Here is a 24,160-nt window from a genome sequence, read left to right on the forward strand (position 1 = left end):
ACAGTGCCCAAGAATAGTAAAGTGAAATTTACTTAATCTGTTTTTAGGTCCAGTACACACCATCGTATGTGAAGTGCCGGGGGGGTGGGAGGGTTGCCTAGTAGCCCCCTATTCTACTTTCTCATGTAACATTTCTGTGTTGCCCTCACTACCTTAAATGGCTGGTGGCAGTGGTTTAATTTTTCCTATCATTGTGATTTTCTACTGCAGGCTGAACCCTCAGCTGCATTACAGAACCCATGGGTGACCATTTTGTCAAAATGGCCCCTGTCTATTTTTTTCGCCATTTTCTGTTTGTGAGGTCTTTCTTGGCTTTTACTCTGTGCGTTGACAGGTTTGAGCCCTTTGTTTGTCTTGCCTACCGCGGGCTTCAGCCCTGAAGCCTGCCTCTGGCTCCAGTGTGTCTGGAAGGACGGGAAGTGAGGGAGGGTCCCAAAACTCCCCTGTCCTTTGTCTCTAAGAATGCCCGAATGCAACTAGTCCTGATTGGCGGGCTGTCCTTTCAGGACAGCCACCCTGCTGTGTGATGGACAGCCTAGGCTGTGCATGAATGGGAGAAATCTGCTGAAAAGGCAAGGGTTTTTTTTGGGCTACAGGCAGAGGCGACCACTGGGAGAAACGCCCGATGAAGAAACCGTGAACAAAGCTTTCTGCAACCTCCTGGACCTTTGAATTGCCCGGTGAAGCCCTGCTGTTGTGCTGAACTCCCTTCTCACGAGCGACTTCTCCCCTTGGGTTAGTGGGACCAAATAACCTTGAGTCGAACTCCATAGGACCACCATCCCCCAACTTGCTGTAACTCTCCGTTGCTTCAGAAGCCCAAGCTAAAGACCAAGTAAGAATACAAGGTCACACAACCGCTCTCAAAAAGTGCCCAGATCCGGGCATTCAGTCAAGACATTCAAAAATATAGTTCTTATCAAGGTATCTATCACAGGAGTACTTCAAGGTTGGTAAATAATAAAGATGAGGTTGTCAGTTGATTTTCATATAGTATTTTATCGGAAGAATAAAGCTGTCACTAATATTTCCTTAGTGAGAGAGCATTTTCCGCAACCCATATATATTTCAGACTAAAGCCAATGCATTTCGGAACATTTTTCCTTCCTCAGGGCAAGTCTATGTAATTCAACATTGAAAAAATAATATGCCGATTATAATACACACAATACAAACAGTGATATAAATAATGAAAACATACCGATCAGTAGCAAGTCCACACGTTCATAAAATAGAGAAAAACAAAAATGTAACATAGTAAGTGGATTAATGGTAACCAAATACAAAATGAGAATCAGAACAAGAACTGGTTTTACCTTGGAAGATTTGTATGGGAGCTGACAAGCGTTAAAGCTGCCCACAGTAGGGTGCAGCGGTGCGGCATGCAGCAGGCAGCCGTAATGTTAACACGTACGTGTTTCAGAGTGAAATCTGTTTGGAAACAAAGGTCGGGTTCAGAATGTCAGCGTGTCCGACAGGATCTGTGATAAAGGCAGAGTGAAATGGAAATGCTAGCGAAAATCGCGGCGAGAAAGTCGCCAGTGCCTGTCCATACACCGAAGATATCGTCGATATAACGGGTCCACATGTGGATGTCCTTCTTCCATTCTTGTTTGGTCAGTATGTGATACAGCTCATAATTAAACATGAAACAGTTGGCGTAAGTTGGTGCCATGGTGGCACCCATAGAGGTGCCTGAGGTTTGTAAATAAAACTTATTGCAGTATTGAAAATAGGAATTTTCAGAGATGAATTGCAACAAAGCTAGGATAAATTATTTTTGTGCGCGTACATCCGGTGATTGAAGTAACAGCCATTCAACGGCTTCAATGCCGAGGTCGTGTGGAATGGAGGTGTACAAACTTTTGACGTCTATGGTGAACATCAATTGGTTCTCTTGTGGGTTGATTGAATTCAGTTTTTGCAGAAAATGGGTAGTGTCTCTGGTGTAGGTCGAGGTTTTCTGTATCAGCGGTTGAGGGAAAAAATCAATGTAGATTAGGGTTGGTTGAGACTGTCCATCCCTGCGACCATGGGTCTGCCAGGGGGTTTTCTGAGATCTTTGTGGATTTTTGGAAGTGTTTAGAAGTTGGGAACTCGTGGGTGGTTGTTGAGGAGAAACTTGCGTGTATGTTCATTAATCCATTCCAGTTCCAATGCTTTATCAAGCAAGATAGCCAAGTTGTTTCTGATAGAGACAGTGGGATCATGATCTAATCTGGCGTATGTAGTATCATCCTGAAGTTGCCTATAACATTCGGCATCATAATCCACAGCATTGAGAATCACAAGGGCACCCCCCTTGTCAGCTTGTCGATTTGTGATTCGTGTATCGCTGTACAAATCTTTAATCAATCTCATTTCATGCGGTTCCGAAATGCATTGGCTTTAGTCTGAAATATATATGGGTTGCGGCAAATGCTCCCTCACTAAGGAAATATTAGTGACAGCTTTATTCTTCCGATAAAATACTATATGAAAATCAACGACAACCTCATCTTTATTATTTACCAACCTTGAAGTACTCCTGTGATACCTTGATAAGAACTATATTTTTGAATGTCTTGACTGAATGCCCGGATCTGGGCCCTTTTTGAGAGCGGTTGTGTGACCTTGTATTCTTACTTGGTCTTTAGCTGTTGGTGTATTTTGAAGTCCGGGTGTCTCCAGACTTGTCACAGCCAGCTCCATTCAAATATCTATCATTATACATTTTTTACCTCTACATCTACCCGGATATATAAACATTTCTAAACTAGTTGTGCCCACTTACTTCCCTGTTTGACTCCTAAGGACCACCCAGAAGCCAGACCCTCCAGATCCAGAGTCCCCTCATCAGAGTGCAGGACCCAGGGAGCAAAGAGTCCAACCGGTATCCAAGATCCGTATCGGTACAGTTTGCTAAGCGCTGGAACCGTGAAGTGCCGCTGAACCGAAAAGCGCCCATAGCTGTTGACAACCTACCAAATACTGCTACAGGAGTCTTCCAGTCAGCCTCCCTCTTGTCCCCACGACTGAGGCTCAGGAACAAGGGTCTGCACCGCTGTAGCAGGACAGAATCCAGCTGGACCACTCTTCTTCAAACCAGAGGTACTGCTTAGGCTTGGTGTACTTACCTTATTGCCTTTTAGCCGCGCTCTCCTCATTTTGGAATTTCCTTGGCTTACCTTTTTAGAGTTCATTTCAGCTCCCTTCTCACAGGCTTAAGCTGTGACCCTACAAGTGATTTTTCTAAAGCGACTCTAACTTTGTGCAAGACATTGATCTAAGAAGATCCATAGACTGTGTCCCAAATGGCTGTCCTGGCTTTCTGAAGACTCTTCTAGTCCATTGACTTTTATACTGTTTGTCCATCATAGGTGGTAGCTTGTTGTAGAATGTTACTGTGGGAAAGGCTTATCTAGATTCCATTGGAAGATTAAGTTGTCCTCAAATATACTGACAAACTGTCTAACCTTTTCCCTTCCCTAACCTTTCCTTTCTGCAACCTCAGAATCTGCAAAGTATACTAGTGAGATATATATGTGATTGAAGTCACCTCAGGGTGTAGGAATTGTGCAAGAAGCCTATCCAAAGATAATCCACTAAATTGTTTTGATTCTGGAAAGTCATTTTAAAGTATATTTGCATTGTTACAACGAATTGCCTTTTTAAAGAATGCTTATTTAATATTTGATTTTAAATAACTATTTATAACTGAAACCTTGAGTGTGTTATTTGGCTACTTGTATTTACGGATTTCACTTGTACAACTCTACTGCTCACATTTACCCCTCTTGAGATGGGCCTGGCTGCTGAGTCACACTACCAACTTGTGTAGTACAGACCTATACCAAAAGGTGGGTTACCCAATACCTAGCAGATGTCTTGTGTAGTCTCGCAAAGTCTGACTGCATTCGTTCTTTCCTACCGTTGGGGAGAAAGTTAATTTTAGTGCTAAATTCCTCCCATCTTGGAGACCCCCAGCTCTTTTACTGGACTTTAGGACTTCTTAATTTTAACCCTGGAGTGAGTGAGCCCTTTTTCTCATTCTCTCAGGTGTTTTTGAACTGAATTGGATTATGTGATTCTGTTGTTCTTGAAGTCTTACAAACTCCATACGCATCTACTTTTTGTATGGTGACGCACAACACCTTCAGTGCAGTGTCACAGAGAAACCCTTTGGCTTTATCATAAGGTTTATATACCTTTTCTTGTGTGAACTATTGTTCCCAAGAACAGTAAAGTGAAACTGACTTTACTTAACTTTTCACTTCTCTGAAATGTGCTAATTCCCTTCTACCTTAGAGACCCCCGGCACTTTTTGCTTGAGTTTAGGTCTTTCAATCTTGCATGTATTTTTCTGTGATTTATTCTTTGTTTTCTTTTGACTTTGGAGTCTGACAAACTCCATAGGCATCATCCTTTACATTGTGACACACAACACCTTCAGTGCAGTGGCAAGGGGAAGTCTCTAGATTTCCCAAAGGTTTAAATACCTTCTCTCGGTTTCACTACAGTTACCAAGAGCAGTGAAGTGAAATTAGGGTGTGCTGGGTCTAGAAAGTTACAAACTGGAGTTAGTTGGTATCCCCTTTGTCTAGTTTCTCGTGTAACATTTTTATGTTACCCTTTCTACAATTAATGGCTGGTGGCAGTGGTTTACTTTTTACTACTATTGTGTGTTTTTACTGTGGGTTGCAATTGCAGCTTTGGTAAAGCACCCATGAGTGCCCATTTTGTCAAAATGGCCCCAGTCTTCTTTTTTCGCCATTTCTTGTTGTAAAGGTCCTTTCTTGAGATTTACTCTGCGTGCCAAATTAGGTTTGGTGTCTCGTTTTTATCTTTGGCTGGGTTCAGCCCGCCTCTGACGCCAGTGTGTCTGGCAGGGGCAGGAAGTGCTCAAAAACTCCCTGTGCTTAATCTCATAGGAGAAAGGCATGCACTCGTAGTTGATAGTGCTTAAACTCCATTTCCGTTTTGACTAGAGGAGCCCTGCAAAGGACGACTTCCCCGCTTGGGTTGGTGGGACCATTCGACCCCAAGATGAGCTCATCTGGACATCCTGTCTGAGCTGGCTGCACTTCCATTGCTGCTGCAGGAACAGATCGCCAGGGAGAGGAACACCAGAATCGAGTGAGTGTCTTTAAGTTGACCTAGAGCTCCAGGAAGATCCTATGGGCTTTCAGGAAGCAGGATTGACCGAGCCTGATACACCTCAACAGAGTGCTGAACCCCAGAAGCAAGGAAGCGCTATGCTACGCTATACTTCGTCCTTCTCGTCTCTACGACTGAAGCCCAGGAACAAAGGATCTGCAGGCCTACACAGGAACCAAAGTGCAGCTGTATCCAGTTTTCTTCAAACCAAAGGTACTGTGATTTAAGAGGGAGCTTACCTCTTGTTGTGTAGTCTGGCTAGATCTCACTTGGCTGCTCCTGTGCAGAGTTAATTGTAACTTTGCCCCACACAAGCCTGAAGAGCTTGTGGCCCTTTGCGATTCTTTTTATACAAACATTTCTAAAACATTGTGCAAGACTTTTATTCACATACGAAGATGATCTCCAGTCCCCAAAATATTGCTCAATTAACATTGGCTGTCTTGGCACCCCTGATAGACTTCTACACCTCTGACTCTGTGTTTTAATCTGTCCCTCAATGAAGTCACTCATTCCATAACTTGTGTGGTTGGAAAAGGGTTAACTGTGCTTTGCATTGGGGGTTCAAAGGTACTTAAGTTTAAGAATATTTGTTGACCATTGTCTATTCTATAACGTCTGCCTTTTGATAAAACTCCGTTCTAAATCAATGTCCACAGTGTCCTAGGTATTTAAGTCACCTGAGGGTGTAGGAAGTGTCTGTGTGCCATCCCCAATTGGTATCCTCTGATATAGAGAATCAGAGTGTGTATTTCTGAAGTGTTATTGTGTTACAGATATATTTATCCTTTCTGAAGATGGTTTATTCAACCGACTGTTTAATAAATGTAATAATTGTTTATTCATGAAAACCTGTGTGTAAGTGTTTATTTGGATAACTGCTACTGTGAAACTGTGTTACAACATTACTGCTCACATTGACCCCTCTTGAGATAAGCCTGGCTGCTCAGTTACGCTACCAACGTGTGTATCCAAAGCTCCCCTGTCCTTTGTCTTTAGGAATACCTGAATGCACCCAGTCCTGATTGGCTAGCTAGCTGGCTGCTGTTTGAATGACAGCTAGGCTGTGCATGAATGGGAGAAACATGTTTAAAAAGCAAGGGTTTTGGGACTGAAGACAGTCGACCACTAGGAAGCACAACCCGACGAAGAAACCATGAACAAAGCTTGCTGCATCCTCCTGAACCTTTGAATTGCCTGGTGAAGCCCTGCTGCTGTTCTGAAACTCCTTTTTCTAACTAACAAGAGAAGCTCTGGATGGGACGACTTCTTCCACTAGGTTAGTGGGACCAACTAACCCCGAGACGAAGTCCACTGGACCGTCTTCCCCATCTGGCTGTACTTCTTTGCTGCTGCAGGAACCGAGTGCCGGGGGTTGAGTACAACGTCTGTGATCCGGCCCGACAATCCAGGAGTCTCCCCAGGACGCCCCCTCCCCTCCTGCCCAGCAGGACGACCAGAGCTCGAGTCCCCTCACCAGAGTGTAGGACTCGAGGAGTGAAGGAAGCCCAACCGGTATCCAAGATCTGCGGTGTTAGTTTACAGAGTACTGAAACTACAAAGTGCTGCTGACCTGAAGAACGCCCGTAGCTGCCGCCGGCCTCTGAATTGTTACTGCAGGAGTCCCCCGAAGTCCTACCTCTTTTCCCCACAACCGAGGCCCAGGAACCCAGGATCTGCATCACTGCAACCAGACAGAAGCCAGCTGGACCACTCTTCTAACCAAATGTACTGTTCTGACTTGGGGTACTTACCTCAGTGTCTGTAGCTTGCTCTTCTCACTTAAGACTTGCAGTAGCTGCTTTTCTAGAGTTGATTTCAGCTCTAACTTTCACAAGTTTAATAGCATGTGGCCCTACAGTGATTTTTCTTCAACAAACTATCTAACTTTGCAAGACTTTTAAGTACCTCAGCTCCATAGACTTCGCTCCAATTGACTTTGGCTGTCCTGGCTCCCTGCAGACTCTTCTATTCCATTTGAGTTTGATTCTTACTGTCCCTCATAGGTGATACATTGGCCTTTAACTAATATTGCTGGAAAAGGTTTTTATTCTAGATTTCTTTGGAAGATTTAAAGTGCACACATGCTCTGAGAATCTGTTTTTTATTTCCTTCCTTTAACCTTTCCTTTCTGCCAACCTCAGAATCTGCAAAGTATACTAGTGATGTATAACTGCAATTACTGTCCTAGTTAGGGAAGTCCCCTCCGGGTGTAGGAAGTGTTTAAGAAGCATCTCTGATGAGTATCTTCTAGCTTTGTGAGTATTCTGGAAAAGTATTTTAAAGTGTATTTGATTGCTACATATAATTCCCCTTTTTAAAGAATGCTTATTTAAAAACTACTGTTTAATTATTTATAACAAAAACTTGAGTGTAAGTGTTACTTGGCTACTTGTATTGCGAATTTCATTGCTTCAGCTTTACGGCTCACATTTACCCCTCTTGAGATGAGCCTGGCTGCTCATTCACACTACCAGCTTGTGTAGTACAGGCCTATACCAATAAGTGGGTTACCTAATACCAAGAGGACAAGGTTTGTGTAGTCTCGCACAGAGTTACTACATCAATTCTTGCCTAACATGCTGGACTAGGTGTGTTTTTGTTTTTGTTTTGTTTTTTTTGTAGTGAAGTGCATGCAAATTGCTGTGCAAAGATGTTTGTTTAGCGTTTTGAGAGATGTATGCAGAGAGTTGAGGTTTTAGTGGTTGGGTTAGTGCAGCTTTTTCTTACCTCGTTGCCTGGAGAAGCGCGTAACGCAACATTTTATTGGCAATGACCTGTTAACACACGTTTTGCCAGTTTTGTTTATGCATTTAGGTGACCATCATATTCTTGATTGCAATTGACAGTGATTTTGTTTGTATGAGACAGTGACTTTGTTTGGTAATTAGAGCCTGTAACTTTGAATATTAGAAATTCATGAACTAGATCAATACAAAACGTGTGGACTACAGTTGGTACTGAATGATCACTTCTTGCTAGTGTGACGCCTCTATGCCTGCCCACTGTGTCCTTGAATGTTTACACCTACTTAGGCTGACGGTCTTTAGCTATCTTGGTTCAAAAGTAATGTCCCACTGTCTTTGTCTCCTTTTATGTCATTCATTGCTTGTTGTGTTTTTTTTTTCTCCTTAAGGAGCTTCAGAAATGCTTCGACTCTAAAGACATCCAGCTGCTTCAAGATACGATCAGCAAAATGGACCCGACAGTGAGTATGGCATTGCACTTCTACTTCCTGTGTGCCATTCTTTTTTTGTCTTTCCCCCACACAGTGCTCTTGACTATCTACCACGCCCCTCATCCCCCACTTGCTCCCCACTTGCTCACTCCCTTTACTGCTTTGGGGACTGCCAGATGAATTTGGTCTTCCAATTTACACCCTATTAGGACAGTTTTTCTGAAGTACATCTTAGTAAAACCATTCAACTGAGGCAGTACAAGAGTCCACACTTAGTAGAAGCCTGTACCACCTGAGTATAGGGTAGCGTAGATAGAGCAGCCAATCTCAGGAGGGAGGGAGGGCTGTATAATTAGTACAAAGAAATTGTAATACACATATGGACCAAAGAAGCGCATGACACTATGTATTGTAAAAATAAATAGTTTATTTAAATACAAGTAAGCCCAGATAAATCTTGGGGGGAATAAGTACTATTGTATATTATGTATAATATTGCATTATATGTAGCCACATTTATAAAAACACAACACTATGCTTGAAGGTGCACATATCAAAGCATATAACCTAATTTGGAACACTTAACAGTAGTTCTAGGGAAGTCCTAACCAATAGTTACTTTGGGAATACTTACAGTAATACAGGGTAGTAGACCATGACAGTTGTACCATGATGCTCAGCAAGAAATCACATAGTAAGTCAGCTGGACAATAGACTTTTCAGAATAGTGGAACATGTATTCTAGGAACAGTAAAACACCTATAACTTTGATTCAGGATAAGTTATTCTAGGGGAGTTGGACTTTGGAGTGTAATATTCAATTACAGTTGCTTTTCAGTTCAGACATAACAGAAGCAATACCTCTAATTTATTTTAGGATAACCCAGTTATATTCAAGGTAAGTAAAACCTATGTACTTTGTAAGGAGCTACCAGCAACCTAAAAGGTAAGAATGACTTGGGCAGACTTATTCTGGACGGGCTACAGGCAAGTCAGGGGAAGCAAGACTCAATTGGGGACACTCATACAATTATCTCAACAGGAATAATGAAGTGAAACCAACAGCATTACTTTTGGGAAGATGGGAACCCAATTCAAAGGCGAGTATCTACTTTGTTAGAATGGCGAGTCAGTTTCTAAGGAAAGTAAGACATTGCGAATACTTATTTAAGAAGGCACACAGCTTATTCAATGTAAGACAGTCCTGTATATACTTTTCAGAATGGCAGAACATATCAAAGGGAAGTAGTTTTGTAACTATTCACTCAGTTTAAAATGACCAACTAACTCATTTACAAGTAAGTACACTCTTCAACACTTAATTTAAAGGGACTACCTTGAAAAGTAAAACTGTCTAACCATTCCCAATTCTAGTACAAGAGTTATCTGAGGCAGAAGAGGGATCCTAGTGGTCTAGGAGCCAGCAGTAGGCAGGGTAAGATATGGCTCAGTTGCAGGCAAAGTCAGAGTTCCTGAGGAAGACTGGGCAAACAAGTAAGTAGTTCACTTTGAAAGTTGGTTACGGTCCAGGGACTTGCAAAGAAGACGCCGTAGGAGGATTACAGCAGTGGGCCTGGGTGAACCGTACGAGAGACCTCCCAATCACTGTAGCACCACAAGAGGATACACCGGAATCACAAGAGACTAAAGGGGTAAGTAAATACCCCAGCCAACACACTACCTCAGCACAGAATAAGTGTTGCAACAGGAAGAATTCAGGATATGCAGCCAAAATCCTAGTAGATGGATTCCTTTGTCTAGAAGATAGACCAGGACTTTGAAATGACTTTTGCAGCAGGGATCACGGAAGAAGGCTCCAGGCAAGATTTTCCTCGTGACGGGATGGATTTGGCGCCTTTTTTCAGGAGCACAGAAGAAGATAGAATATCGCCGGTCTAATGTACGTCGTTTGCGACATCCAGCATTCTGATGAGGGGACATTTTGTACTCTAGTCTCTGGAGGTCCAGCAGAATGCCCACAAAGTTTCCACAAGATTCGGAATTCGGAAGACCGTATACTGCACAATGGCTCGAGGTGCCAGAAGTTGTTGCTGCCCCGCAAGGTCGCAGCACAACGTGGGATGGCTGAAAATGCAGGTCTTCTAGAGTCTAGTGGGTTTCACCCGGGTCTTGGTTGGGGTTGTTTTTGAACTCCCTAGGTCGATTGGAAGGCGCTGGTTACACAGCAGGCTCTCAGGTCACTGGAAATCGTTTCAGCCATGTTTTCTTAATCACCCTCTTCGGTTTCCAGTGGTCGACTACCAGGAACCCAGCCAATCAAACAGCCCTGCAACATTCAAACCTGTGGTTTTGGCAGTCCTTTCAAGACCCCAGCCTCCCAGTATGAACTGGATTGTCACACTCAGGCTGGAAGACAAAGGATTGCTGAGTTTTGGACTCCTCCTTCGCTTCCTGCCTTCACAGACACTCTGGACCTGGGCAGGGAATCCACAAGGTTTCCCTCGAAGATAGAAATCACACAAAGGAATTTCCCGCCCTGGGTGTCAGGAGAAGGAACAAAAAAGGACAAGGAACACTAAAGTGGCAAAAAAAAGAAAGCTGGGGCCATTTTGGTAAAAGGAGCACCCATGGGTTGCCGTTACTGGGGCTGTGGAAACAGCCAGCAGTTAAGGTGCATCAGATGAATAAAAAAGTTCACTGCCACCAGCCATTAAAGGTAAGCTTGTCCTTGTAACATAAATGTTATATTTAGATTGAGAAAGGGGGATACCTAGTACCCAGCACTCCACATACGGTGGGAGTTGGTGGTCTCAACTAATAAAATGTAAAAGGGAACCAAAGATCCTTTCTACCCTTGAACTGTAGTTCTCACAAGTTTATCCAGAGAGTTAAAAGGGGAGCCCCTATGGAAAACCAGCAACAATAGACGTATGTGCCAAATGTTGTCAGAGGATAACATTAAAAAGGCACCATGGAGAGTCACCCATAAAGAGTCAAAGATCGGGAGTGTGGAAAAAGGTTCCCACTCGGTTATAAGCAAAAAGAATCCACCAGTTGACACAGTTCGGGAAGATGTATCATTACTTTGAAAATCCTAACCAACACACCCTGCCCCCCTGAGATTCCGACGCCATTACTTGGTGGAGAAGGGAATGTGGCACAGATTTCTTCCTCCATTTGCCTTTTCCCCTCTCCCCAAACATGCCCCTAACCATTAAGGATGACCACCATAAGGCACTTCTTGCAGTTTGGAACTGCAAAAACAAGACTTCAGGCAAATAGTGGTGCTTGATAGGTCTCATTGAGTCTGGGTTTGATGGAAAGCGCAGACTTAATTGTAAACATGTGCACACCGTTACAATGAATTCACCCCCCCCCCCTCCAGCTTCACTGGCAATGTAACTGAGTGCATTTGTCCCTGGGAGTCCATAAGGCTCCCAGGTCAGGGTTCCCTGAATGTACCCCGTTGGCTTTCCCTGAGCATGTCGCCCTGCTTGTCATCTTGTGTTGCCTGGCGACCACTCCTTTTACCTATAACTGCAAGCTTTCAAGTTGGGTTTACCATTGCTTAACATAGGACTTTCATTATAAAGCATTCCAGTTCCTGCAAGTGGGTGGTACTCTGTGTTTTTGCATGTTATCCTGTACTTTTTTTAATCATCCTGCACCCATCGTGACAGTAAGTGTTAGTTAAGTAACAGTATTGTTAAGATTTTAACTTTAGTGCTAAATCTACCTCACTTATAAGAACCCCGGAACTTTTTTTGCTGGACTGGTGGATTATTTTTCCATATACCTCAGTGAGTGGGAACCGTTTTTCACACTCGCAGATCCTTTTACTCTTTTTATGGGTGTCATTTGTATGACTCTCCATAGTGTCCTTTTTTTAATTTTATCCTCTTTGACAAACATTTGGTGTATACGTTTTTATTGTTACAGGGTTGCCCTTTGGGCTCCCCTTTTACTTTCTCTGGCTAACTTTGTGAGAACTACAGTACCCACGGGTAGAAAGGATAATTTTATCCTTTCTACATTTTGTTAGGTGAAACCAGCGGTTCCAGGTCATTTCATTGCGGGATGTCTTTTCGCTGGCTTTTTACCGCGAATTTCTTATTGAAAAAAAAATCACATTTTTTTACATTTAATTCGATGGGTTTTTTCGATAAAAAATTCACAGTGAAAAAAACGTCCCGCGATGAAAGGACGTTGTACCGAAACCAGCATACCCCACCTGATGTGGAATGCTGGGGAGATGCAATCTTTCTCCAGCATGGGGTCTGGCATGGATTCACATGCTCATGAATATTCCCCGTTGTCAGGCTGGGAATCCACGGTAAAGAAAAAATAAGTTTGTTTCGTTTCTGGGTCATACAGCCCCCAGCCAATGACTGCTCTCTGCCTAAGCCCCTCCTCTGGCAGCCATCTTCAGATTTTTACTGCACGTTCAAGTGTTGGGAGTCCTCGTGCTATAGCTCTTGAGCTTTTACTGCGTTTGCGATTTTTCTAAGTTTGCTCTTCTTTTTTTGGTCAATCGAGCCTCAAGCTCCATCATCCAACTAACGGGGACCTGTTTTTTTTTACTTTCTACGCCCCTCAGGGGCAATTATAGTTATTTTTATTTTTTTCTCTCTTTCGTCAAGTTACCTTCTTGGAGGATTACATAAGATTCTTGGAGGTCTACGCCACATGGACATGGCTGAAGATAGAGGCGAATCGACGCCTCTGTTCAGGATTTGCCATGGATGTGGCCTACGGAACATTTTCCTGGACAATGGTCACTCTGTGTGCCTCTACTGCCTGCATACTGACCAGACGCAGGTGGAGAAGGCCTGCACCATGAAGGATCGTCGCGAGCGGCTTACCAAGTGGCTCCAGTCGGGTGAGTCTCGGTCACCCAGCCGCAAAACGAAATCCGAGCAGTTTTAAGACCTTTGAGTGCGCGACGGGGACCCAACAGAAGGCAAAGCACCAATGGGACGGGTTCATCGGCGGCCAGGACGAGCGCAGCACCTCCGGCACCTTCGACCACGAGCCAACGGTCTGGCTTGGCGAAGAAAGGTAAGTCTGAGCACCCGGGTAATCTTCTGGAGAAGTCGCGTTCGGCTCAGACGGAGAAGGCCAAAGGGGAGCGTGGTGCTGACCCGCCCCCCTCTGCCCCCCCCACGGTGAAGGCCCCAAGCACAACCAAGGTCGTTAAGGCCCTGGTTCACCCGCTGAAAACCTCCATTGAAGGAGTGTTGGCATCCCTGGTGAAGGCCGTTGATACAAGTTCACAGGACACTGGCCCCAAAGTGAGGGTTTCCCTGTCGGCCAGGAGGGAATCATATTTTCAGCCCATAGAGAAGACACCGGTAAAGACGATGCTGGTCATCTCCCCGGAAGAGTCTCCCCTGATTGAGAAGAAGGGGATGGGGGGGGAGGGGCACGGGTAGTCCTGCAGGGCACGGACATCTCCTCTGAGGAGCTTGCTGTTCTCAAGACTGTCTTGGACCGAAAATTCGTCGAGGTCATGTCCTAGGAGAGGACCCCGACGCGGCAGATGTGGAGAGTGAAGGACACATCGACTAAGAGGAGCAGGGCGTTCAGGAGCCGGAGGGCACAACGTTTCTGCCGCCTTCCCTTCTGCTACAGCCACCACTGCCTCCGGCGGACATCTCTGTGGACATCCTTCAGGCTTTACACATGCTGTGCTCAGAGATTGGGACAAGGAGACCCCGCGGCACCTGGATCGTCGGGAGAACCCCCGCACAAAAACATCACCACCTCCTCACCATCCATCGCCCCCCCCACAACTGCCCTCTTCCCCCCACCGAGGGACGAGACGGAACTGGATACGGCGACAACAGGTACGGATGACAACGGCAGCGTGGATCTCCCGTCCCTGCGGCCCAGAGCCTTGTCGCCCGACAAGATTGCCTCGTTTCACGCCATGATCTCGCGGGCCTCAGAGTTGTTCCAGCTGACTCCAGAGGAAAAGGAGGGTTTCCTGTACCAGCGCCGTGAGGCTAAGAGGAAAACCGCGCTGTCTATCCCGCTGTTAGACGCCATTTGGGACAAGGGACTGACTCTCATGAAGAACCAGTCCTGGGCCCCGGCGAAGAGGGACCAGTACGAGAAAAAGTACAGGCTGCCGGACTATGCACCCATGTTTTTGAGATCACAGCCTTCCCCCACATTCGATGGTCTCGCCGGCGGCTAGGAAGAAGTCTGCGGGTTCGTCTGTGTCGTCATCCTCCGCCCACCCACCCCCGGACATCGAGGGAAAGAAGCTGGACGCCATGGGACCGTGAGTCATCTCGTCGCAGCAACGACCATCAAGGTGGCCAACGCCCTCGCCATTGTGGCTCATTACAACAGGGAGCTCTGGTTCAAGATCGCTCCCATCCTGGACTTCCTGCCCGAGGACAAGAGAGCGGAAGTGCTGGAGATTCAGCAGGAAGGTCAGGTGGCATCCGACCATGCCATCATGGTAGCCACGGACATCACTGACTCGGGGTTCTGCCAGATGGGCAACAGTGTTTTCCTTCGTCGGCGGGGCTAGTTCAAGGCCACTAACTTCCGCAAGGATGTGCATTCCAAGGTGTTGGACATGCCCTTCTACAGGGATAACTTGTTTGGCAAGACTGTGGATGAGTCTCTCCAGGCCATCAAGGCAGATACTGAGACGGCACGCGCTTTGAGCACGCTTCTGCAGCGACGGCCGTCCTTTCGCACCTCCAGAGGAAAGTCCCAGGGTTCCTCCAAACGCTTTGGTGGCTTCGCGTCATCCTACCGTCCTGCTCCAAGACCCAGGAAGCCTACAGGGACCGCAGCAAACCCGGAGGAGGTTGCTGTCGTCACCATGGTTCCCAGGGCGGCTCCTCCACAGGGAAGCAGGACTGAACCGGCCAGGACGTCGGGCGCGCACCCCGGTGGAAGGCTGGCCGGCGAACTTAGTCGGCGTGTGGAAGACCATCTCCACCGACGGTTGGGTGCTGGACACGCTGGCCCACGGTCACACTCTGGAATTCCTATGGAAGTGTCCGCGTATACCACCTGTAGCCAGGCAGGAAAACCACGTCCCCCAGCTTCTGCTGGAGGTGCGGGCCATGCTACAAAAGGGCGCGTTCAAACTCATTCCAAAGAGGCTGCGGGGCTCCGGAGTGTACTCTCGGTATTTCCTCGTCAAGAAGACTGGTGGCTGGCGGCCCATCCTGGACCTATGCCGCTTGAACAAGTACATCAGATCCCAAAAGTTTCGGATGGTCACCCTTCAGCACGTGCTGGGACAGCTGGAAGAAAGGGACTTCCTGTCGACATTGGACTTGGAGGACGCTTACTTTGACACCCCATCCACAAGGGGCACCAAGTTCCTGCGCTTTGTGGTTCAAGGGCAGCACTATCAGTTCAAAGCTCTTCCCTTCGGTTTAAAGTTGACACCAAGAGTGTTCACCAAGTGCCGGGTGCCAGTGGCTGTGCAGCTGTGTCTCTGAGGGATCCAAGTTTACCCCTACCTGGACAACTGGCTCATCCGAGCGAAATCGAGGGAGATTGCCGTCGCTCACACAGCGGAAACCGTCCGGCTGTTGGCGGAACTGGGGTTCTCAGTGAACTATGCAAAGTCTTGCTTGGTGCTATCACAAGATGCGCTGTTCCTGGGGTCCCGCCTCAACACAGTGTCGTGCCTGGCGTCTCCGTCGGAGGATAGGATAGGGGCCATCCTTGGCAAAGTGCAATGGCTGTTGACCCTGAAGATAGCAAGGGTGAGGTCAACGCCTGGTGGATCCAAGTATCGGGAAGCTTCGAGGACAAGATCTCTCTCGACGAGACGTTCCGTTGAGCGAAACAGTGGTGGGGTGTCTGCATCTGGCGGCGGGCATGGATTCCAGACCCCTTGCCATCAGGAGACGGTCACGATGGACGCCTCCCTGGAAGGATGGGGCGCTCACATCGGAGATCTCCACGCAAGAGGCCTGTGGCTGCCAGAGGAGAAGTTGTTGCATATCAACATTCTGGAGCTATGGGCAGTGTTTTGGGGCCCTCAAGTCGGTCCTTCCATACCTCAAAGGCAAGGTGGTACAGGTCTTCACGGACAACACCACCACAATGTTCTACATCCGGAAGCAGGGGGGGGCACCAGATCCTCGGCACTTTCCAGAGTGGTGCAAGACCTATGGCACTGGGCTGTGGCCCAGGGGATATTCCTCATTCTGTTTCATCTGGCGGGAGTGAAGAACATCATCGCCAACGCCCTCAGCAGGGAGCTGCGCTCGTGCCGCGAGTGGGAGCTTCGGCAGGATCAAGTGGATCTTCTGTTCCGACGATGGGCTCCCCACATCGATCTGTTTGCAATGGCGACGAACACCAAGTACTGAGGGTCGCCAGCAGGTTTCCCCAGCCAGGAAGCATGGGGGATGTGTTCTCTTTCCCCTGGGACGGCCTGTTCCTATATGCGTTCCTGCCGTTGCTTCTGCGACTCATCAATCAACTCAGACGGTCCCGGTGCAGGATGATCCTGGCCGAGACGGATGTGGTACCCGGACCTTTTGGACATGTCAGCGTCCCCTCCAGTCAAGCTTCCGGCGGCCGCAGATCTTCTCGGCAGAGAAGGAGGCGTGATTCTGCATCACGACCCAGGGTCGCTGAACTTGCAGGCCTGGCTCCTGCAGCACTAGAGTTTGGAGGATATGAGATATCGGCAGACTGCAAGGAGGTACTTGCCAAGGCCAGGGCTTCGTCTACACTGAAGTGCTACGGACATAACTGGAATAGGTTCACCGTCTGGTGCCGTGCACAGAAGATAAACCCTCTGAGTCACGGCCCCTCAGGTTCTGCCGTACTTGCTGTCGCTGGCCAAAGCAGGACTAGCACACGCTTCCATCAAGATTCATCTGGCCGCTATCTTCCGCTACACCAGAACTCCGGGGCAGTGGTCGCAAGGAGTTCATAAAAGGACTTTTCTGCTTGTTCCTGCCGGTGAAGGCTCCGGCCCCAGCGTGGGAGCTCAATGTGGTGCTGACTAGGCTCATGGGTCCTCCGTTCGAGCCTATGCATTCGGCGCCACTGAAATTCTTATTGTGGAAGACAGCGTTTCTTGTGGCCATCACCTCTGCACGACGAGTGGGAGAGATCTAGGCCCTCTCCTGTACACCTCCGTGCTTGACATTTCATGAAACGAGGGTGGTGCTGCGGACGCATCCCTCCTTCATGCCCAAGGTGCTGTTGGACTTTCATCTGAGCCCGTGGTGTTACCTGTTTTCTTCCCGAATCCTTTGTCGCCGGCTGAGAGGACTCTGCACTCACTTGATGTGGCTAGAGCGCTGAAGTTCTACGTGGACCGCACAAAGAGTTTTCGGAAGACATTGCATCGGTTTGTGAACTTTGGTCCTGTGAACCAAGCAAAGGCCCTCTCCATGGCTTCCATTTCCAGGTGGCTCTCCGGCTGCATCACCCATTGTCACCGTTTGGCGAACCTACCATTGCCTGGCTCTCCGAGAGCCCACTCAACCAGAGTGATCGCTGCTACTATGGCGTTCCTTTCTGGTGTGACCCTGCTGGACATTTGCAGGGCTGCTTCGTGGAGGTCGACGCACGCCTTCATGAGATTCTACTGCGACGACCGGCATTCCAGGGAGGAGTCCAGAGTCAGCCAAGCAGTGCTGCGCAGCCTGTTCGCTTGAAGGTGAGCCTAGTGAGGAGGTAAGAGATGCTTAATGTTGAGATCCTTAATGTTGAGCCTTGCCACCTCCTGTGGTTGTGCATGTGTGTACTGCTATGTATTCTTTATTCATGAGCATATGAATCCATGCCAGAACCCATGCTGGAGAAGGAACAAGTTACTTACCTGTAACTGTTATTCACCAGCATGGGTCCGGCATGGATTCACATGCGAACCCCCCTGCCTGCCCCTCTGCGGCTCTTCTCTTGGTCCTACTGCCACTTTGTGCTACCAAATCTGAAGACGGCTGCCAGAGGAGGGGCTTAGGTAGAGGGCAGTCATTGGCTAGGGGCAGTATGACCCAGAGACCAGTGTGTGGTTGTTAGGAGAAAGACAAATCAGAAATGAAACGGATGTTTTCTTTTACCAAGGATTCCCAGCCTGACTGGGAATATTCATGAGCATGTGAATCCATGCCGGAGAAGTTACAGCTAAGTAACCTTTTCCATCCCCTTTCTCACTAGCACAGGAACAATTCTGTTACAAGGACACACTTACCTTAAATTGTTGTTGCCAGTGTAATTTAGTACAAATTTGGTGCACCTTTACCGCAGGCTGTTTTCACAGCTGCATTAAAGGCACCCATGGATGCCCATTTCACCAAAATGGCCCCTTTTGTTTTTTACCATTTTGTTGCCCTTCTTGGACTTTCCCCCGCCCTCCAGGGTGGGAAATTCCTATGTGAGATTTCTATCTTTGGTGCGACACCTGGGTCAAGCCCGCTCAGGCTCCAGAGTGTCTGTGAAGGTAGGAAGCGAGGGAAGAGTCCAGAACTCTGAAGCCCTTTGTCTTCATGCCTGTCTGCGAGAATCCAGTTCTAACTGGGAGGCTGGCTGCCCTGAAAGGACTGCCAACCGCCCCTAGGTTTGAAAGTTGCACGTCTGTTTGATTGGCTGGGTTCCTGCATAAAAGTCTGATCCTGGAAGCTGAAGAGGTAGTCGACCACTGGACCTGAATCCAAAGAGGAAGATGAAGAAAACGTGGCCGAGACCATTTCCAGCGACCGGAGAGCCTGCTATGTAACCAGAGATGGCTTTTACCCTTCCTTCCATGCGACCTGGTGTTAGGGAGAATTCTCATAAATGTGCTAATTCCCTTTAACTTAGAGACCCCCATTTTGAGGACTTGATTTTTTTTCCTGGAGAGTGAGCCTTTCCCCCCCCCCTCATGTGTTTTGATTCTCATGTATTTTGCTGTTGTGTTCTTTGATTATGGAGTTTTAGACAACTCCATAGGCATCATCTTTTCATGTGTCACACAGCACCCTCAGTGCAGTGACACTGGGAAGCCTTTTTAGGCTGTCCCACGGTTTAAAAAACGTTCTCTTGGATAAACTACCGTTTCCCAAAGAAAGTAAAGTTAAATTAAATTTACTCGTCTTTTTAAATTCCTAGACCCAGCACAGCCTATCTTACAATCAGAGTGCTGGAGGGGTTACCTAGTATCCCCTATGTCTAGAAACTCATGTAGCAGTCAAATGCTACCTTGGCTGGTGGCAATGGTTTTACAACAAACTACCATGATTTTTCCCGACCACGAACACCGGTAGCGTTAAATCGCAGGAGCAAAGTTTTTCAAAATGGCTTTGATCCTCCTTTGTTTAACGGGTCAGTCTTCTTTTTTCGGCATTACTTTTTGTAAAGGTCCTTCTAGAGTTTGTCTCTGCGCGCCAAACCAGGGTTGGTCCATTTGTTCCTATGCCTTTGGCGGGCTTAAGGACTGAAGACCGCCTCTGGCGCCTGAGTATCTCAGGTGGGCAGGAAGTGAGGGAGGTGCCTGCAACTCCATGTGCCTGGTCTCCTTTGAGACCCAAATGCACTCTGGCGTGATTGGCTGGCTGGCTGGCTGTCCGGTAAGGACAGCCACCCTGCAGGGTGAGTGGCAGCTAGGCTGGAATGAATGGGAGAAAACTGTTTAAAAGGAGAGTCTCTTGGCATGGAAGGCAGTCGACCACTGGAACGGAAGAACCGAAGACGAGCTGAAAGAGGACGGCTGCTGAACCTCCAGGACCGTTGGTTTGCCCTGCCCTTCTTCAGGTCAGAATCGCCAAGTTCAAAGCCCTTCAAGAGCGACTTCTTCCTATGAGTTGGTGGGACCAATCAAATTGTAAGCCACCTGGACACCATTCTCGGAGCTGGTTGTATTTTCCTCAGTGTTGCAGGAAACCGAATAGACAGGGAGAAGGACACCAGTTTGTGTGCTTGAAGACAGCTACCGGAATCGAAGAATTTCCAGTTTGCCAGCTTTGTGACCAGTCCCTGTGCAGTGCAGTCCCTGACGTCCTCCCTCTTGTCCCCACGACTGAGGCTCAAGAACAGCGAGATCTGCAGGAACAGAAGTCGTCAGCTGCATCTTTTTCTTCAATCTAAGGTACTGTGAAAACGCGACCAAGAGAACTTACCTCTCACTGCGAAGGTGCGTGAAACTTTGGCAACTTGCAGGCCTAGTCAGCTTGTGACCCGACATATGAATCTTTTTTCTATGAACTACTTCTGAGAACCGTGGCAAAGACTTTTCCGTTTTAAATACCAGAACCGTTTTTACTTATACAAGACTCTAGCCCGTTGACTTTGGCCTACCTATTGCATTGGAACAACTCCTCTGGTGAACTCTATTTGTTTTATTAACGTATGCCATTTTGCTCCTCCTTCAAAGTAGTTGAAATGCCTCAGAACCTGATGGTGTGAAGTACTGTAGTTTATTTTTGTGTGATATTGATTGCCTTCTTTTAGTGAATGTTTTCTAAGTGACTGTGTAATAAATTAAAGGGAGGGTCTAGTAAACATTTTTATTTAAAAAATAGATGGGCCACATAAAAAAAAAATATACTAGCATCATCCGTCTTAAAACTTCCTATGTAAAATTTTGAGCTATTCAAGCTCAAAATTCGAAAAAGCAAGCACAGGGGCGCCGCCATTTTGTGAAATGGAGGCCCTCCTGTGCTGGCTTTTGCGGCACTAATGAAGGAAAAGCCAGCCAGCTGTAGTAAACAAAGTCTACCGCTGGGTGGCTTTCCCTTCATTAGTGCCGGGACGCGGACCAGAGACCAGAGCAGGAAAGCTGCAGCTGAATCTCGGTAAGTGCTATTTATTTTTTTTACAGGAAAGCAGCAGCTGAATCTCGGTAAGTGCTATTTATTTTTTTTACAAAAAATAAGCACTAGCTGCGTTTTTTTTTCTAAGTTTTCCGGGCTGGAGGAGCCCGGAAAACTTAGAAATAAAGCCGCAGCTTTAAAAACGTTGTATATGTTTGCGGTCGCTTTTGAAGCGACCGCAAACATAAATAAAACGTTATTGTGTTGGAAAACGCTGCGGTTTTAAAACTGCAGCGTTTTCCAACACAACCGCGTGTGTTTCTGCCTGCTGTGGCTATCACTTTGGGTCTCCGGTGCTCCCAGTGGAGCACCGGAAACCCAAAGTGAAAGCCACAGCAGGCAGAAACACACGCGGTTATGTTTACATGCCGCGTAGTGTTTCTACCTGCAGCTGATTTCCCATTCCCGAGAGCCCCAAATGGAAAAGCAGATTCAGGCAGACACAACGCGGTTGGTTTCCGCAATGCCTTCCATGGGGAGCCCGAGAGCCCCAAATGGTAAAACAGATTCAGGCAGACACAACGCGGTTGTGTTGGAAAACGCTGCGGTTTTAAAACCGCAGCGTTTTCCAACACAATAACGTTTTATTTATGTTTGCGGTCGCTTCAAAAGCGACCGCAAACATAAATACAACGTTTTTAAAGCTGTGGTTTTATTTCTAAGTTTTCCGGGCTCCTCCAGCCCGGAAAACTTAGAAAAAAAACCGCAGCTAGTGCTTATTTTTTGTAAAAAATAAATAGCACTTACCGAGATTCAGCTGCAGCTTTCCTGCTCTGGTCTCCGGTCCGCGTCCTCCGAGTCCCGGCACTAATGAAGGGAAAGCCACCCAGCGGTAGACTTTGTTTACTACAGCTGGCTGGCTTTTCCTTCATTAGTGCCGCAAAAGCCAGCACAGGAGGGCCTCCATTTCACAAAATGGCGGCGCCCCTGTGCTTGCTTTTTCGAATTTTGAGCTTGAATAGCTCAAAATTTTACATAGGAAGTTTTAAAACGGAGGATGCTAGTATATATTTTTTATGTGGCCTATCTATTTTTTAAATAAAAATTTTTACTAGACCATCCCTTTAATAAGTGTTTTACCAAGAAAACCTTGTGTGTCTATTTGAATTCTTGTAACTGTAGACCTCTGTGTAACCTCATTACTAGTTCACATTCCCTCTTGAGATAATCCTGGCTGCTCAGCTCGCTACCAAAAACTCTGTGGTACAGACTTATACCAAAGGTTGGTTTTGCTTACACCTGTAGTCCTAGGTGTGTGTAGTGGTCCCAGAGGGTACTGCTTGCAAACTTTGCCTAACACCTGGGGACTCGACCAAGAGCTCAAGAAGACCTGCATTTTGAGCCATCCCATGTTGTGCTGCGACCTTGCAGGGCTGCAATACCCCAATACCGTGGGACCTTGAGCAGGTGTGCGGTGCACGGTCTACCGAATCAAGCTGCAACTTTGGTGGCATCCTGCTAGACCTCCTGAGACTTGAATCGAGCCTGAAAGGTCCCTTCACCAGTGTGCTGGCCCTTGCAAGTGACGAAAAAATGGACCAGCAATATTCTGTCTTCTTTTGGCTCCTGAAAAGGGCGCCAAAACCAGTCACATCCAGCCACAAAGAAACTCATGCATGGAGCCTTCCCCGTTAATCCTTGCTGAAAAATCCCATCCAAATTCCTGTGTCTGTCTTCATGACCAAGGAATCCCACTGCTAGAATCTTCTTACAATATCTTCTCATACGTCCCTGGACCCTTCCAACCTCTTTAAGTGTAATAGATCGGGGGCAATGCGCTCGCCTTGGAAGCAAGATTACACGGAGCACGCAGGGTCGATCCTCGCTTCGAAACCTCTGGGTAATAAGCGCGTTATAAATAACCAATTACAATACTTAACTGCTTGAACAGTCTTCCTGCTACTTCTGTGCCTTCTTGAAATGTCTGTTGGAAACTAGAGACCTAGTGACTCCCCTTCTGCCACTGAGAACACTCCAGCTCCAGGAATAAGAGAAAGATGTTGTAAGGATTGGGCCTGTTGCCTAGAAAAGAGAACAAGTGTTTAAAAGCTTACTTGTAAATTAGTTGGTTGGGGTGAGCAGTTACATACATTCTTACTTACCTTGTGTTCTGCCATTCTGAAAAGTAGTAAGTTATTTTACTTGTGCCTCTTCCTAAAAGTAATGTTGTTGGCTTCCCTTAACTGTTTCTTCCAGAATACAAGTATGTAAGTTCACCAACTGGGTCTGGTTTCCCCTGGCCTGCTGTATAGCATGTCTAAACTAAGCCTGCCTGGGCTTTTACCTACCTTGAATAACATTGGATAATTCTTAAAGTGTAAGGGTTTTGCTTTATCTCGTCTATTTCATACAGACGCTAAAACGGTCTTTGCTTTATACCTACCTTTAAGTTGCTGATAACTGGAGATTTGTCTTTGTGCTTCATCCCCTCTCCTAGTTAGACCCCAGCACTCTTGCTAGACTTCTGGAACTTTTTCAATCCTGAATGAGTGGAGCCTTTTTCCACCCATTCATTCTTGTGGGCTCTGTCTTTTGGAACTTTTCTTCGTAATGTACCTGTACTATGGAGTCTGTCTGCTCCATAGCTCTTGAAGGCATCTGTGTTTTACTACTGCAGCACACAGCTCCTTGTGGACAGTGTTGCTGGGGACCCTTGGGGTCCTCCTTAGTTACTTGAGGATATAGAAAAGGAATCTTACAGTTCTTAAGGATAGTCTCTCCCAAAACTCTATAGTCTGAGAGATTGGTGCACACCACCTTCAGTGGAGTGCTAAAGGGGTACTTAGTACCCCCTTCTCACTGCTCCTGTGACTTTTTAGTAACCTAGATAATCGCCTAGTTATGGCTGGTGTCAGTGGACATGTTCTACCAACTAGTGTGGATTTATATACCGCAGGCTATGGCCATAGCCTCGGTAGTGCACAATAGGGGCACCCAAGTACTAACTTGAAGGGCGTTCTTCTTTTCGCCATTTCTAGCATGGTTGTATTTTGTTAGCCCTTCCTACCATTCTGGGAGGGTGAGACCACTGCAAGCTGAAATAACCGAAGAAGACCACCAGAGACACCTGCATAGCCTTTGCAACACTGTGAAG

General features: G+C 46.9%; 1 protein-coding gene across 1 annotated transcript in view; it reads left to right on the top strand.

Annotated features, from left to right (window-relative positions):
- CDC37 (cell division cycle 37, HSP90 cochaperone) overlaps positions 1 to 24,160 on the top strand; it is an 82,130-nt gene that overhangs the window by 42,706 nt on the left and 15,264 nt on the right. The window contains exon 7 of the mRNA XM_069604088.1: positions 8,273 to 8,344. Coding sequence (XP_069460189.1) covers positions 8,273 to 8,344 — 72 coding nt within the window. The remainder of the gene's footprint in view (positions 1 to 8,272; positions 8,345 to 24,160) is intronic.

The sequence above is a fragment of the Ambystoma mexicanum genome, chromosome 3q (genome assembly GCF_040938575.1).
Source record: "Ambystoma mexicanum isolate Mex_15411 chromosome 3q, UKY_AmexF1_1, whole genome shotgun sequence".
Taxonomy (NCBI): domain Eukaryota; kingdom Metazoa; phylum Chordata; class Amphibia; order Caudata; family Ambystomatidae; genus Ambystoma; species Ambystoma mexicanum.